We start from the raw sequence: 15,449 nt of genomic DNA, 5'->3' as shown, positions 1-15,449 counted from the left end.
TACAATAATCTTACGTTTTTCAATATTTGGTTCGGTTTTATTAAAGTTTTTGCATTTTTAAATTTATATAGAGTCAAAATTGATATTTTGGTTTTATGGCATTCAAATGCTTTATAAATATAAATTTTATAAAGAATAGAAAAAATTCGTCCCGCCTCGTGATCGATTTTTTTCTATTCTTTATACTTAAATTTAACTATATTTATATAGTCATTTAATTTCAAGTTCACAATCCTAACCTTTCAGAGGACCATCACGTAAAGAAGATATTGATAACTTTGAAGTCTTGCGAAGATAGAATCGCCTCCAAATCTTACACAGCGGAAACCTGTCACCAGGAAACCATGGACTTGATGGAGGCTCTGTGTACGGGGTTGTAGGGCCCGTACAGAGTAAATAAAAGAATCAAGTACAATAAAGCCTTTATTGCCTTAATTCTAATGGTTAATGGTGATGGTCATGAGAACGCGCGATTGCTGCGGTGATCGAACGCGAACTGATGAAATGTATTAAAATGCCGCGTGTCCGCGTAAAATGCTGACAGCGCGCAATAAAGCTAATGTACGAAGACCGTACATGCTCCCACAACGAGAAAATGGATGAAAAGCGATGGGCATGAATGATGATGAGACAAGGTGATTCAATTTCGCTTTAACTAATCCTTAGTGTCCTTATGGTTTAACACTCCTCCGTAAAGCGATGCTTACGGAATAAGGGTGAGGTGGATTCACTAACACTAACACATGGTTTTTCACTAACACTAACGCATGGTTTTTCACTAACCCTAAAACATGGTTTTTCACTAACACTTATCACACAATCACTTGTCACCGGGGTTGGAGGTGGCCGGGCGGGGACTGCGACGCTGGTCGCAGCCTCCACCGCCGGCTCTGCTGAGGCTCGTCGACGACGCAGCTGTCTCCAATACGTTATTATTGCCACAACAACCAGAATTCCAATTAACACATATATTATGAAGTAATGATGAATGTCGTGATACGACAACTTCGTGCCCAATGGTTCACTCAGTTTTAGGAGGTCAATTTTTCTTTTTATTTCGTCAAATTGTTTAATGTCTTCCGAACTGTTTGTATTGAGATCCTGGTCTGTTAATTTGGAGATCGATATATTTATAAGATGATTTATTGGAGCAATTTCTATTGCCACAAACTCGGAAGTGGTATTTATGTTGCTCGACAGCTTTTTATGAGAAAAGACTTGAAAATCTTTAGTTTTAATAGTACAACCCTCCATAACGCTTAACAAACCCGCTTTTGTTACCTTTGTAGAGGTTATTTTTTCAGCACAGATAAATTTTATGTTGCATTCATTACAACAAAAATAATAATATACATTAGAGGTCGATAATTCTTGCCAACGATTCGTACAAGGTAATAATGTTGTTTGACAAATTCTCGTATTAGGAATTCTCTTACATAAATCATGATCATCTATTAAATGTCGAATAGGATTTCTGATGTGACAAAACATAGTAGTAGGATTCTGGCTCAAACATGATTTAAAATCGCTTTCTGAGATCGTTATATAAGAGTCCTTTTGTATGTTGATAGCCGCTAAATTAGAGGTCGGTATCACGTTCACCATGCTGCCGTTTGATATACGTGGGATAGAAATGAGATTAAATATTTCATACATATTTCTTTCCACCAAAGGTATTTTTATTTCAATAATTAAGTATTTTTTAGTGTTCTTGGCTCTAACTTTTAGTAAACTATAGACATCTTGAAAATGTAAATTATCAACAGGCAACGCCAAATCGTTGGGTAGTTGTGTAGATATCAAATTTAACTCTGATCTCAGCTGTTTTGGAGATAACAAATGAAAATCTAATTTGCCACTGTAAATATCCGTCACTGTATCTAAAATAAAGTCTTGCATTCTTCTAAGTTTGTTTAATAAGTTGTTAGTTATAAGCGCCGAGGATATAAAATCGGAGATAAAAGATGCGTTTTGTAGTTTTTGTTTAAAGATTTGGTTTGACTTTTCAAGGTAATTAAGTCTCTGGTTAATTATTTTATGTTGTGTAATCATTGTTTGTTCCATTCTTTTCATTAGATTTAATTCAGCTTCCACGATTGAAGTTTGATTTTTCCACAATTTAAATAAGTGATTTTCATTTTCTCTTAAAAGGTCGATATCGTTTTCATATTTTTCTGCAAATCTCTGATCTAATAATCCAAATAAACTGTTAGCAACGTAGCCTACTCCGTCTATTAAACCACGACGCGGGCGCTTAGCTCCCATATCAAATGAATCACTCATAAATAAAATGTTATTATAATATTCCAATTCGCCGAACTCGTGCTCAAGCTGTAATAGTATAGCGTCGCATTGTGTTAGTTGTTCTCTTATCATGGGACATATTGTTTTGAGATATTGTATGTCTTTTACGAGTGCGGCCGTTCCTTCTTGATAAGGGTATTTATCATAATAAACTATTAGCTTCCAATCGTCTCTAACCAGCCGCATGTTCGTTAATTTGTCAAAATAAATACTGTTGTTATTTAATGGTGTATACGTAAACTGTGCGTGACACGAACTTATTATTGAGAGGAAAAATAATGTTAACGATAACACTATAGCGGAGAAGGAGATGCCACGGGGATTCTTTGTTTTCGAGATTTTAATTTCTTCCTTATCATAGTCGGTAGATTCATTAATTGTATGTGTATTTGTGTTTTCACCGACTGGTAATAAAGATAGTTTTACTATCGGTCTTTTAATGATTCCGTTTTTGGTTTTAACGGATACTACTCTCACGAATCCATCTTTTCCTGGGTGTAGTTCTACAATTCTACCCAGGGCCCACTTTCCAGGTGGTAGATTAGCATCATGTATTAAGACTATATCGCCTATTTGCATACTTGGTTTCGGTCGCTGCCACTTAGAGCGAACGTTAAGCTGGGTTAGGTACTCAGCTCGCCACCTCTTCCAGATATCTTGGTATATCTTCTGCATGAGTTGCCACCTAGTACGCAAGTCCTTTTCCGTTTCAACTATGGTCGCTGTCGGTCCCCCAGATAGAAAATGTGCTGGAGTCAGAACGTCAAGGTCTTCCGGATCTTCATTCAATGTACACAAAGGCCTAGAATTAAGACAGGCTTCCAGTTGCGCAAGTAACGTTGAATACTCTTCGTATGTTAACCTCTGTTCCCCTATGACTCGCTTTAGGTGGTATTTTAAAGATTTGACGGCTGCTTCCCAAAGACCGCCTGCACTCGGCCACGAAGGAGCGTTGAAATGCCATTCAATCTGCATTTCTGTTATTTCTGTATAGAACTGTTCGTCAATTATTGATTTTAGATGTAATATCTCTTCTTGCAATAATCGATTTGCTTTTATGAAGTTGGTACCGTTGTCACTATACACATGACTAGGCGTTCCCCGCCTGGCTGCGAATCTACGAAGAGCAGAAATAAATGCCGAAGCGGTCAGGTCCGACACAAGTTCTAGATGTATGGCCTTGGTTGCCATACACACAAAAACTGCGATGTACCCTTTGGTACACCTTACTCCTCTCCCCTTTTGAGATTTTATATCCACAAAGCCGGTAAAATCGACCCCCGTATGGTAGAAAGGTCGAGTTATATTGGTTCTAGCTGCAGGTAAGTCCCCCATCAACTGGTCATGTTTATAGGGGCTGTGTTTCCTACAAATAACACATTTTCTTAACCTCTTCTTAACGGCATTATTTCCACCGATAATCCAATATTGTTGCCGCAACCATGTCAAAGTTAAACGAGCACCTCCATGAAATGTCATCTTATGCGCATGGTCAATCAGCATGTCTGTTAATTGATAACTATGTGGTATAATCGCAGGATGTTTCATGTTGTGTTGAATACTCGCTTTTGAAATTCGTCCTCCAACTCTCAAAACTCCTTGTTCATCAATGAATGGATTTAACTTTAGTAATGGACTTTTAGAATGGGGCTGGTTATGTTTTTTAATATAATCTATGTCATCTGTAAACGATATTGACTGTGCGTGTTTAATTAATAAAATTTTCGATTTTCTTAATTCTTGAATCGTTAAATAATTAGGTTTATTACGTAATCGTGTCGTCATACGTAGTACCCACGCCAGCACTCGTGACGCTCGCGTAAAATCGCTATGTCTGCGAAATATCGAGTCAATGACTTGGTTCTCATATTTCATGGTAGATGTATTTATTAAAACAGTATTTTTAATTTCTTCATTAGTATTATATATAATATTTTGTATTGTTTCTTCATTGAAAGTTAAAAGCCAAGTTGGTCCATGCCACCAAATATTATGAGTAGCTAGTTGATCAGCTGTGATTCCTCGAGTAGCGCAGTCAGCAGGGTTCTCCTTAGACTTTACGTATCGCCAGTTAGTTGATGGAATCACATCTACTACTTTCTTAACTCTGTTAGCGACAAAAGGCTTCCAACGACTCGGTTCGCCGTTAAGCCAACCGAGAACAGCTGTTGAGTCAGACCAGCAATAAATCTTGATGTTAAAGTTTGACAAACATTGTAACGCAGTTTTCATCAATTTTGATAGTAAAACAGCTGCACACAGCTCTAGTCTTGGTAGCGAAATGGCCTTCCTTGCGGGTACTAGACGTGATTTTGCCGTGATGATGACTACTGATGGTTTAGTATGTGGACTACCCTTTACTCTGCAGTAAATGACACAAGCGTAGGCCTTCTCGGACGCGTCACAGAAACCGTGGAGCTCTATAGTGTCATTTTTATTGCTATGCAACCATCGCGGTATTTTAATACGGTTAATATTATTTAAATCAATTTCCAAGGTCTTCCATCTTGAGATGATGGCATCTGGTAAGACATCATCCCATTTTATATCAAGTAGCCAGACTTCTTGAAATAATAGTTTAAGGTTGGTTGTAGCGGGTGACAGCCACCCAAGAGGGTCAAATATCTTAGATATACTCGAAAGCAACGTTCTTTTTGTCAGTTTAGTAGGTGACTCAGTTTTCAAATGAAACGAAAATTGATCTTCTCTTGAATGCCATTGCAGTCCTAGCGCTTTCGTAGACTCTTGGTGTTTAAAAATATATGTCTGATCATCACCCGATAAATAACTCTCTTCCATCTCCAATCTATTTGATGACCACTTCCTCAAATTAAATCCTCCGCAACGTAGAAGTGCTATAGGGTCAGCCTTCAACCTCATGGCAGATTGAAGGTCGTGGTGGCCATGAAGTAGATCATCCATATAAAAGCTGGTATTCACCACCTCAGCTGCTTCTGGGAACCGGGAAGCTTCATCTTTAGCAAGCTGCTTCAAGGTCATCATTGCTAAAAATGGTGCGGCCTTGGTGCCGTAAGTGACGGTGGCTAATTGGTATTCCTTCAATGGTTTATTGGGATAATCACGCCATATAATTTTCTGTAAGGCTTGATCTTTTTTATTAACGAGTATTTGCCTAAACATTTTTTCAATGTCAGCAGTAAAGGCTATTTTGTATTGCCTCCAACTTATGATCAATGTTAATAAATCTTTTTGTAAATTCGGTCCACTGTACATAATATCATTTAATGAATATCCAGTCGATGTTTTTGCTGACGCATTAAAAACGACGCGCGTGGCAGTGGTCGTTGACTCCGCACGTATGACACAATGGTGAGGTAAATATGATTCCGGTGTCTGGTTACCGGTGCATTCAAACATATGTTTCAAATATATGTATTCATGAATGAATTGTTTATAACTTTCACAAATCAATTTATTTTTGGTAAATCTATTCTCTAATTGACGAAATTGAGCTATAGCTTTGGTTTTAGAGTCACCCAATTTGTCTTTCATATCTGGTTTTAGTGGTAATCTAACAACATAACGCCCATCTGACTGGCGCTTCGTATGCAACTGGTAATGTTGCATACAGTATTGATCTTGGCTGGACATATCAGATGAATTTTCTGAGATATCCTCTATCTCCCAAAACCTTTGAATGTTACTTATATTGACCGTAACAATATTACAATGACTCTGTGTTGCAACAGAACCGCTTAATATCCAACCCAACTCGGTATTCTGGGCAATCGGTTGAGATATGCTGTTACGAATAAAACCGGGAAGTAATATTAACTCGTATACTTCTACACCCAATATCAAATCAATGGGTTTACTTATGTTGAACTCCGGGTCCGCCAGAGATAATTTTTCTATATGCGGCCAGGTTGGTTTTCTAAATGACTGACTTGGTAAATTGTCGACAACATGCTTCATAACATATGCTTCCGAATCAATTGTAAAGTCACTGTAAAGAGACGATATTGTAATTTTAACAACTCCTTTACTGTTGTTAGCCTTTGAACCCACTCCCACCACCATGCAGTTGCGTTTAACACGGGGTAGTCCTAACAATTGAGCTGCATTTTCTGTGATTAATGATGACTCAGCACAGGGATCAATAAGTGCACGCATAAGATAATTACAGCCATCTTCCGATTTAATGTTGACCTTAGCGGTGGCTAACAACTTCGGTAAAGTTTCTTGAGGCGCCTTTGATATACATAATATGTTTGATTTCGGCGTCTCCTTTTGTTTAGTAGCACAAGAAGTAGACGGAGCGTATGTCACGTAGGCATTGTGTAGCAATGTGTTGTGGCTATCGTTACAAAAGCGACATGTTTTTTCGGAAGTACAATTTTTTCCGAAATGATTTATTAAACAGTTTTTACATAAATCGTTATTGTCAATTATTTTTCGCCTTTCCTCGGGCATTGATTCTAAGAACAATTTACATTGAAACAATGCATGCTGGTTATTGCAGATTATGCATTTCCGGTGTTGCGAATTCCTTATGGTTGACGATTGGTTTACAATAATAGGTTTTAATTGCGAAGTTTTATGCATTAAATTATTATTAGGTAATTTAAATGAATTTCTATTTTTATTATAGTTGTCTTGATATTGTAATTGTTTAGGCTTGATTAAATCTTGTTTTCTTCGTGAAGACTCCAATGATATAAATTTTGTTTCAAGGAAATCTAGAAATTCGGTAATTGTTGCTAAATCTCTGGGGTTCTTTAGCGACTCGATATAATCATGGTGGGTTTCTGTATCCAATTTCTGCGATAGTATATACACTATAAGAGGATCCCAAGACGTTATGTCCACCCCCATGGCTTTAATGGCATTGAGACACTCGTTGGTAGTGTCATGTATTTTCTTTATTTGCCCAGCTGATTGTTGTTGCATACTAGGCATCGATAAAATAATTTGAATATGAGAGTTAAATATAATTCGCATATTATTATAACGATGGTTTAGAATATCCCAACAAATTTGATAGTTATCGGAACTTATGGTCAAGTGCTGAACTAATTTCGACGCTTCTCCTCTCAATTTATTTTTTAAGTGTTGCATTTTCTGAGCGTTCGGTAATGAATTATTGCTATGTATGGTTTCATTGAACAAATCCTTAAAAGATATCCATTGTTGGAAATTTCCGCTGAACGTTGGTATGTCCAAATGCGGCGTTGATTTCTCTCTAAATGAGACCGAGCTCATTTTATTGTTTACTGCCTTTTTTATGTTATTATATTTTATCTCATATTGAATATAAGCTTGTTCATATTCTTCATTCTCTACGAGGCTCTCACAGTCGATTTCCCAATGTAAAGAATCGATGACTGACCATCTCAAATTAATATTTTTTAATAAATCTTCCAATTCCCATCGTTCAGAAAGATTCTCAAGGTTAGCAGAATTTATAGTATGCGAGAATGCCCTAAAATTGCTTTTCTGCTTACGAAGCATTTCGTCAACCCTACTGTTATTCCCTTGAGTGGTTAGTGGCCTTGAATGTGAAGCACCCAATTCGGGAGGCGAAGGAGCTGGCCCTTGACGATCGGAAAATTGCGATAATGGTGTCGCTGGTCTTAGTAATGGTTTATTTTGATCATATTTACTAATGAGAACTTTGGTGTCATTATAAAACTTTAAAGTAGACTGGTAGTAGTTCTCTTTAAAATATTTGTGGTTAGGATCATCAAATTCAACAGTTAATCTCGTATGGTTAATTTGGAATTCCTTCCAATAGGCATCTAAAGTACTTAGGCGTTTCTCAATGTAGGCGGGCGTTTTACGTTCTGGCCCATCCTTCTTAAAATTATTGCGGAGGCTTTCCATCGCAGAAATTATTTGCTCTTGCGTGGCTAAAATTGCCTCCATGGTTGTTATGGTATATATGGTGTGTTAAGTAAAAAAATAAAATGTAAAGAAATTTATAATGGAAAGCGCTCACTCAGAGACTGGCACTTGGTAGCTGGTTTGTCCCGTAGCTGGCACCTTTATCCTGGTTGGTTATTGGTTGATCTAACACTGGTTAATATATATCGTAAACTGAACTCACTTTCACGATTTAACTTTACCACTCGCGCAAGTCCCGCTTACGACTTAAGCTCGAAGGACCACGATGTACGGGGTTGTAGGGCCCGTACAGAGTAAATAAAAGAATCAAGTACAATAAAGCCTTTATTGCCTTAATTCTAATGGTTAATGGTGATGGTCATGAGAACGCGCGATTGCTGCGGTGATCGAACGCGAACTGATGAAATGTATTAAAATGCCGCGTGTCCGCGTAAAATGCTGACAGCGCGCAATAAAGCTAATGTACGAAGACCGTACACTCTGGACCACTGCGTGGGTGACTCTGCGTTCCTTCGTATTAAATAAATATTAATAAATTGGATCTAAGAGGGTTGTATTTTATTAACACGCTTATTCACATGTCTGTTTGTATGAAACCGAATGTAACGGACTCCTTTAGACTCGAATTTGGCCCAAATTTAACGGACACATTTAGATCTAACTTTGTACTTACCTTCTTATACGCAGGGAAAAAAATCTTTAAAGTAGGTATATTTATTCGTACTTTTGAAATCATAGCTTTATTTATGTGTTATTATCACACCTATAACATTTGTTCCAAGAAATATGTTTGCGACGTGTTACAAAATCACATATCAAATAGACAGAATCCGTTTGATGATGTAATTGTTTGTTTCAATATAAACAACGGAGCAGACACGACAGGATAGAGAAGCATCTGCAGACTCAGGTCATTGGTCGAGAGCAGGTGAGGTAAACATCTGCGCTGCTTTCCCACGATTCCACGATTAGTTCGAATAACGATGTAGGGCTTACGGAAGATGTTTATAGTGCCTATCTGTATCTAACAGCCCCCCCCCCCTCCAAATTCGGTAAAAAAGTCAAAATTTACAAAATTCAAAAAATGTCCAAATCTCGTAAAATGCCCATATTTCGTAAAATGCCCGTAAAATCGTTTCACCCAGTCGACAGTTCTGAGGTATTGTCCGAAAAAAAAAATAGTCGTATTGAGAAGTAGCTTGAAAATAGTTTAGTAACGTACTGGCTACTGATTATACTTAGCTAAACAAAAAATGCTATAAAAATGTTGGTACTTAATCAGTTTCGGAAGAGTCTGGATACAAAAAAGTTACCTCAAAATCATGCCATTTATTCTTGCATTTATTATTAAATACATCAACAAATACATCAAAGTCATGGTGAGATGTGTGTATTATCATATTTAAGGTACAGCTAGTATCGAGATCACGGAGGTTGTTTGCTCTTAAATATTTAAACCGACTTAACATACATATGTTATAATTGGTTTATTTGTGTGCATGTCGTAGCAAATATTTTTAAAATAAATATTAGTGTTATGAATATCGGACGCAGTATTATAGTAACTTTTCGTCATGCCTAATAATATACAACAAAGCATAGTTAGATTGTATGTTATTATGGAATCATCATAATTATTTCTAACTAGCCCGCGCCTTTGCTCACATAAATCTAGTAACATTTTCGAATTTTAACCAATCCACTAATGTCAGTGTATAATTTTTCACCGTGAAAAGTACCCTACGTCCTCTTTAAGATCCTTCTTTCATTGTATGAAAAAAAAAAGAAATCTTAATTACATTAACTCAAAAAAAACTGCTACTAACTCAGTACATAGTAACTCAATGTACTAACTGTGATTGTTCTGCCATTTTTCGTCCTAGCGTGAAGATTTTTATGCCTATCTATATAGTAGGATCCGTAGTTCCTGAGATCAGTGCGTTCAAGCAAACAAACAAATAAAACTCCTAAGCTTTATTATATTAGTATAGATTAAGTATCGTTTTCTATAAGAATTCAACCTCAAATTCAATCTTTTTGCATTGAGATATATAACTACATATATTATTATCTCAATGTCTTTTTGTCATTTTTTTTATAAAATTATTAGTTACAGTAGATAAGTATCATTTTTTATTATAATCTGCGTCCTAATTTGTCCAAGCGCAAAAATACTCTACAGTGTACAATAAATATTATAATAAAATTCCCTCATACTGGTTTTCATTAACACATCTTTCATGCAATTACGCGGACTATCTTGGGAATTTTGTAATAGGACGCCATAAACCGACGGGGTCATATAATAAAGGCCTCACACTTTGCTCATCCGGCCACAGATTAAAAATACATCGCAATACAGATAAAGAATATTCGACATTCTGATGATCTGAATCACATAGATAATTTATAATACTACCTATAACAAATAAAAAAAAACTGTAATCTGAATGTCTCGCGCTAAAGATCAACAGAAGCACAGATTACTAAATAGTTAATGGATAGAGAGATGGTAAACAGTAGCATGCATGCGTATGCTACTGTTTTTCAACTTTCATGTGATGGGGGAAGTTGGATATCCTAATAAAACTTAGAGCATTAAACAAATACCTACTCTTAGTTCTTACCCAATAAACGAAGTACATAATAGAATTTGATTGGGTCTCGTTTTATCCTTTGGATTCGGTACCTAAAAAATACAACATTGTATATGTATAAGAAGAATATAAACAGTATATATGTATAAGAAGTATAAAAGCATTGTATAATAAGATTGTATATGGTAATTAATGTTCATTTAATTTATATCGATTCGAAGAAATCGGTATTCCGTATAGTGCAATCCATCTTGATGTTTAAAAATCGTGAGGATTTGACTTTAGATTTGTAACACAACTTATTGTAATTAAAGTCTGTAAGGAAAAGGAATGATTAAACAATATAAGAGCGGACATAAGACGTATGCGACGAAGAAGCAATAATTCAAAGTAATTGCTGATAATACAAGATCTATATATAATACCTACTTACGAAGCCTTTAAAAACCGTTAACTAATGACTGCGAGTTACGTCTATTCGTTAAGTTATCTGTGGTGTAACAGCTATACTCTGTAATCTATACTTACAATAATATAATATTATAAAGCTGAAGAGTTTGTTTGTTTGTTTGAACGCGCTAATCTCAGGAACTACCCACTGGACCGATTTACACTGGTGTTAAATAATTTCAAATGTTACCTACTATAATTTTATAAACTAACTAGCGGTCCGCCCCGGCTTCGCCCGTGGTACATATGAAAAATAGATGTTGGCCGATTCTCAGACTTACCCGATATGCACAGAAAATTTCATGAGAATCGGTCCACCCGTTTTGGAGGAGTATGCAGACTAACATTGTGACACGAGAATTTTATATATAAGAAGATATTGAATACCTACGTGACCAAGATCACATTTAAACAAAATTCTTTAATTATTAGTTCATTTGATACGTCATTGCTAGGAAATATTTTAATACAAATATTTTGATGATACCATATTTTTGTGAAATTAATCTTAAATATATTAAAACGTTTAAACGTTATATTTAAAACGTTTGTATTTTTTGTATGTCTCGTATAGAAGAATAATTATATTAATAAAATTTATTAATACAAATTACAATGATAATGTTAATCTATAAGTACCTACTTAATATTATATAGCTGAAGAGTTTGTTTCTGGTCCGATTTGAAAAATTCTTTCAGTGTTTGATAGCCTATTTAATGAGGGAGGCTAGAGGAATTAGGAAATAATGTCATCACGCTAAGCTAAGCGCTAAGCCCCAATAGGAGCGGAACAATGGGTAAAAACTTTAGAGTATATAATATTACAGCTGTTGTATAAATATTAAATACTCTAAGACAGAGCTTCCCAATCTTTTTCAGCTCGCGGCGCAGTTTCATGATAAATTTTTTGTCACGCGCGGACCTGAGGCGCGGGCCCGGGCGGCTCCCTCCCCACAGTTTGGGAACCCCTGCTCTAAGATAAAAACAAACCGCGGCCCGCTGGACGCAGCTAGTATAAATAATAGTATAAATATTAAATTGCAACTGCACTAGCTATTTCCTAACTACTTATTCATTATATTTTTAATATGCACATACATAATGAGCGTTGATAGATTAGAACACACGCGAATATAATTAAGTTATTAAGCGGAGTATCATTAAAAATCAATTTTTTATTAATCGAATGACGTGTGCTATATCGATTAACTCTACGAGTAACGAAAAGACTAAGTCGATTGTCCATCAGAATATCTTCTTAATCTTAATACAATATATGTATAATATATTAAATCTCGTGTCACAATGTTTGTCCTCAATGGACTCCTAAACCACTTAACCGATTGCAATAAAATTCGCACACCATGTGCAGTTCGATCCAACTTGAGAGATAGGATAGTTTAAACATGTAGGTATAGATACTTTCACTCACAAGTCACCTAAATATAGCTTCCCGCTAACTTTTCTATCACAGATAAAAAATATCCTCGCCGAGGTTAGAGCTAGGTCACACGTGTGACCGGTTTTCCAGTACTTAAACCATTGTTTAATTATATCACGTCATGTGATGTGACCTTACAATTAGGTATGTGAAAGTCTGGAACCGACTTGGGCTGAATTTACGGATTAAATACGTATAACTTAATGATTTGTTAGAGACTCTTTTATTTCCGGCTAAACTCCGAAACGGCTGGACACAAGATTTTTAATCGTTAATATATAACCACAGTTTCCTAATACTTTAAAACTGATAAAACTAAATAGATGAAAAGGAAGATTCTTTAAATATAACCTTACTTTATGTTTTTGGACTAAATTATGGCATTTTTCGATTTCTTGCACCTAACTTCAGGTGCATTGAAATCAGGCTTTTATTAGCTATGAATAAAAATAAAAACTGACATTTGGAGGTCTCCGATTACCCTCTTTATAAAGACCAATTTACAAGAGCTTACTTTTTAGATAATTGGGTACCTAAGTGCCCCTGTAAATTATATACCTATTTTTTGTTTGGTATCACAGATTCAGATTTAGTATGGTAGATCTGACAGAGATTTTTTTTAATATACATATCATACTCTGTAGTAAGTATGTGACTATGTGGTAGTGTGGACACATGAGAGAAATTGTTTGATTGTGAGGAATTACGCAGTTTCGATAGGTACACATTTTTTCATCGAGATATTAAAATGAAAATTTATCACGCAGTTGTACCTATTTAATAACTTAAATAATGAAAATAAAACAATGTCTTAATATCTATAGACTATAATCGCTTCCTTATTGCTGATAATAATTTATAACAGCCGTATACCTACTCGTCGATCATGACCTACATTTCGTAAAAATAAACACTCAGTTGAAGAATAATGGCACATTTTGATAATATTTATGAAAGATTAGTTGAATGACCCCGTTAGGCGTTAGCCTATAAATTATTCATTATACCAAGAAGCATTATACTCTTATTGTGTACCTATATGTATGGTAGGCCCTCAGAGCAATATTATTGCTCTTAGAGTAGGCCCCTGAATACTAGTACCACAGATAATAAATAATACTATACTAATACTGGTAATTACTAGAATTCATATTTTATGTGGTTCTAGGTCCGAGGATATTTCGTCCCGAAACAATTTTATTAATTCTATTTGGAAATAAAAATAGGTACCTAGGTGATTAAAAAGAAAACAAAATTGTTAAGTAATAATGATCGCAAAAATTTGATATTCCACCAATACGAGTGTAGTATTATATTATCTGTGGCGTTAATACTTTTAGAGCGGACAATTTGACCGTTTCAAATATTGCTTGGAATCATCCCATCATCCCATAACTTTGAATCTAAATCCCACTTACAAATTATCTGCAACAAGGAAACATATGAAGGACCATAGACTAAGGAAAAGTGTAGGTATTATAAAGTCATGACACGTTATGTTGAGGAAACGTTGCAGAAATATAACAGATTATTGGATTATCGTCTTGTATTGATTATTTATTAATTCAATGTCTGTTTACTGTTTGCGCTCTATGGAAGTGCCTTAAACTGAAGGCACTGGAACCATAGAATTTAATATAATAGTACTACGCTATAGACCAAGTATAGACTATAGTGCAAACGTGTAGTTATGATTGTTTATCTATTTTTAAAGGTTACAAGTCTTTGAAGAAATATCATATAAGTAGGTACCAAATTACCTAGCCTGGGTACAAATTTTATAATATCTATAATAATAGGGATCTAACTATTCTGTATTTTAATGAAGTTCATTTTTTTAATCACTGATCAATAAAAATATTGTACAATTAGTGTTTGTGTATGAAAAAATTTGTGACACAGGCTACTTGATTTTTTTTTCATTATCTGTGCGAATGGTGCCATACATTTGTTAATAAACACCGCTCAGGCCTCAGCGTACGCCAGTAACTATAGTCTGTCCACTATAAGAATTGCTTTTTGACAGCTCGACGGGTGATACCAGAAGTGATGTCTAAAAGATTATCGATTGTGATACCATTTCAATTATAAATTCAAAATATTATCAAAAATCGAATTAGGTACGTAAATAATAATTACAACGTAAACGTACTAATAAGATATGTGATAATAAGACCACATATCTATGCATTTTATGTTAAAACTAAACTAAACTAATATTTTATTATTTATTGGTTTCTATCTTACAATTTGGTTGTCTTTATGTTTAAATGACATAACTTATAAGAAGAGTTTTTCTGTATCGGATATATTTTACAGAGTATTTCTATCGATTATTATAATCTATCGACCCATCATTGAATAATTCTGTGTAGACATCACTAAGTGGGCGGGGCCGGTCCATGAAGTACAATAATTATTTGTATGACATTTTAACATAGACAATACAATCCTTCATAGGCGTGGAGCTGTCAAAAAGCAAATAATATAATGGACAGAGTATAATACTTAATCTGTGGCGTACGCGCTCGCGCTGTTGGGCACCGTGCCCGTGGCACAGAATAGTATCTACTACGACCGTGGGCAAAATCAAGCAGGTACATACTGTAAAGTTTCACCATAATCCGTCCAGTAATTTAAATTGTATGTTAAATACATGTAATTGCACGCCTCATAAGCGAAGCGTTGAGGTGGGTACTACTGTCACTTCGCGCAAAACATCTGATTTTTCAAACTTAAAATGTCTTTATGTATCATACATTGCACTTGTAAGATAATACATACACACACAT

General features: G+C 35.3%; 2 protein-coding genes across 2 annotated transcripts in view; both read right to left on the bottom strand.

Moving 5' to 3' along the window:
• tws (protein phosphatase 2 regulatory subunit tws) overlaps window positions 1-15,449 on the bottom strand; it is a 54,743-nt gene that overhangs the window by 33,196 nt on the left and 6,098 nt on the right. The gene's annotated exons all lie outside the window — the stretch shown is intronic.
• Window positions 821-8,190, bottom strand: LOC149898326 (uncharacterized). The gene is made up of 4 exons (XM_090115282.1): window positions 7,655-8,190; window positions 4,366-6,622; window positions 2,820-4,002; window positions 821-915 (listed from the first exon to the last, which is right to left on the bottom strand). The coding sequence occupies exons 1-4, from the start codon at window positions 8,188-8,190 to the stop codon at window positions 821-823; spliced, it is 4,071 nt and encodes a 1,356-aa protein (XP_089971408.1).

The sequence above is a fragment of the Colias eurytheme genome, chromosome 23 (genome assembly GCF_061535395.1).
Source record: "Colias eurytheme isolate Ceu_HAF_F1 chromosome 23, ilColEury1 Martin Lab GWU primary, whole genome shotgun sequence".
In the NCBI taxonomy this organism is placed as follows: Eukaryota; Metazoa; Arthropoda; class Insecta; order Lepidoptera; family Pieridae; genus Colias; species Colias eurytheme.
Note: the sequence above shows the minus strand (reverse complement) of the source record. Positions and strands in the feature narration are given on the sequence as shown.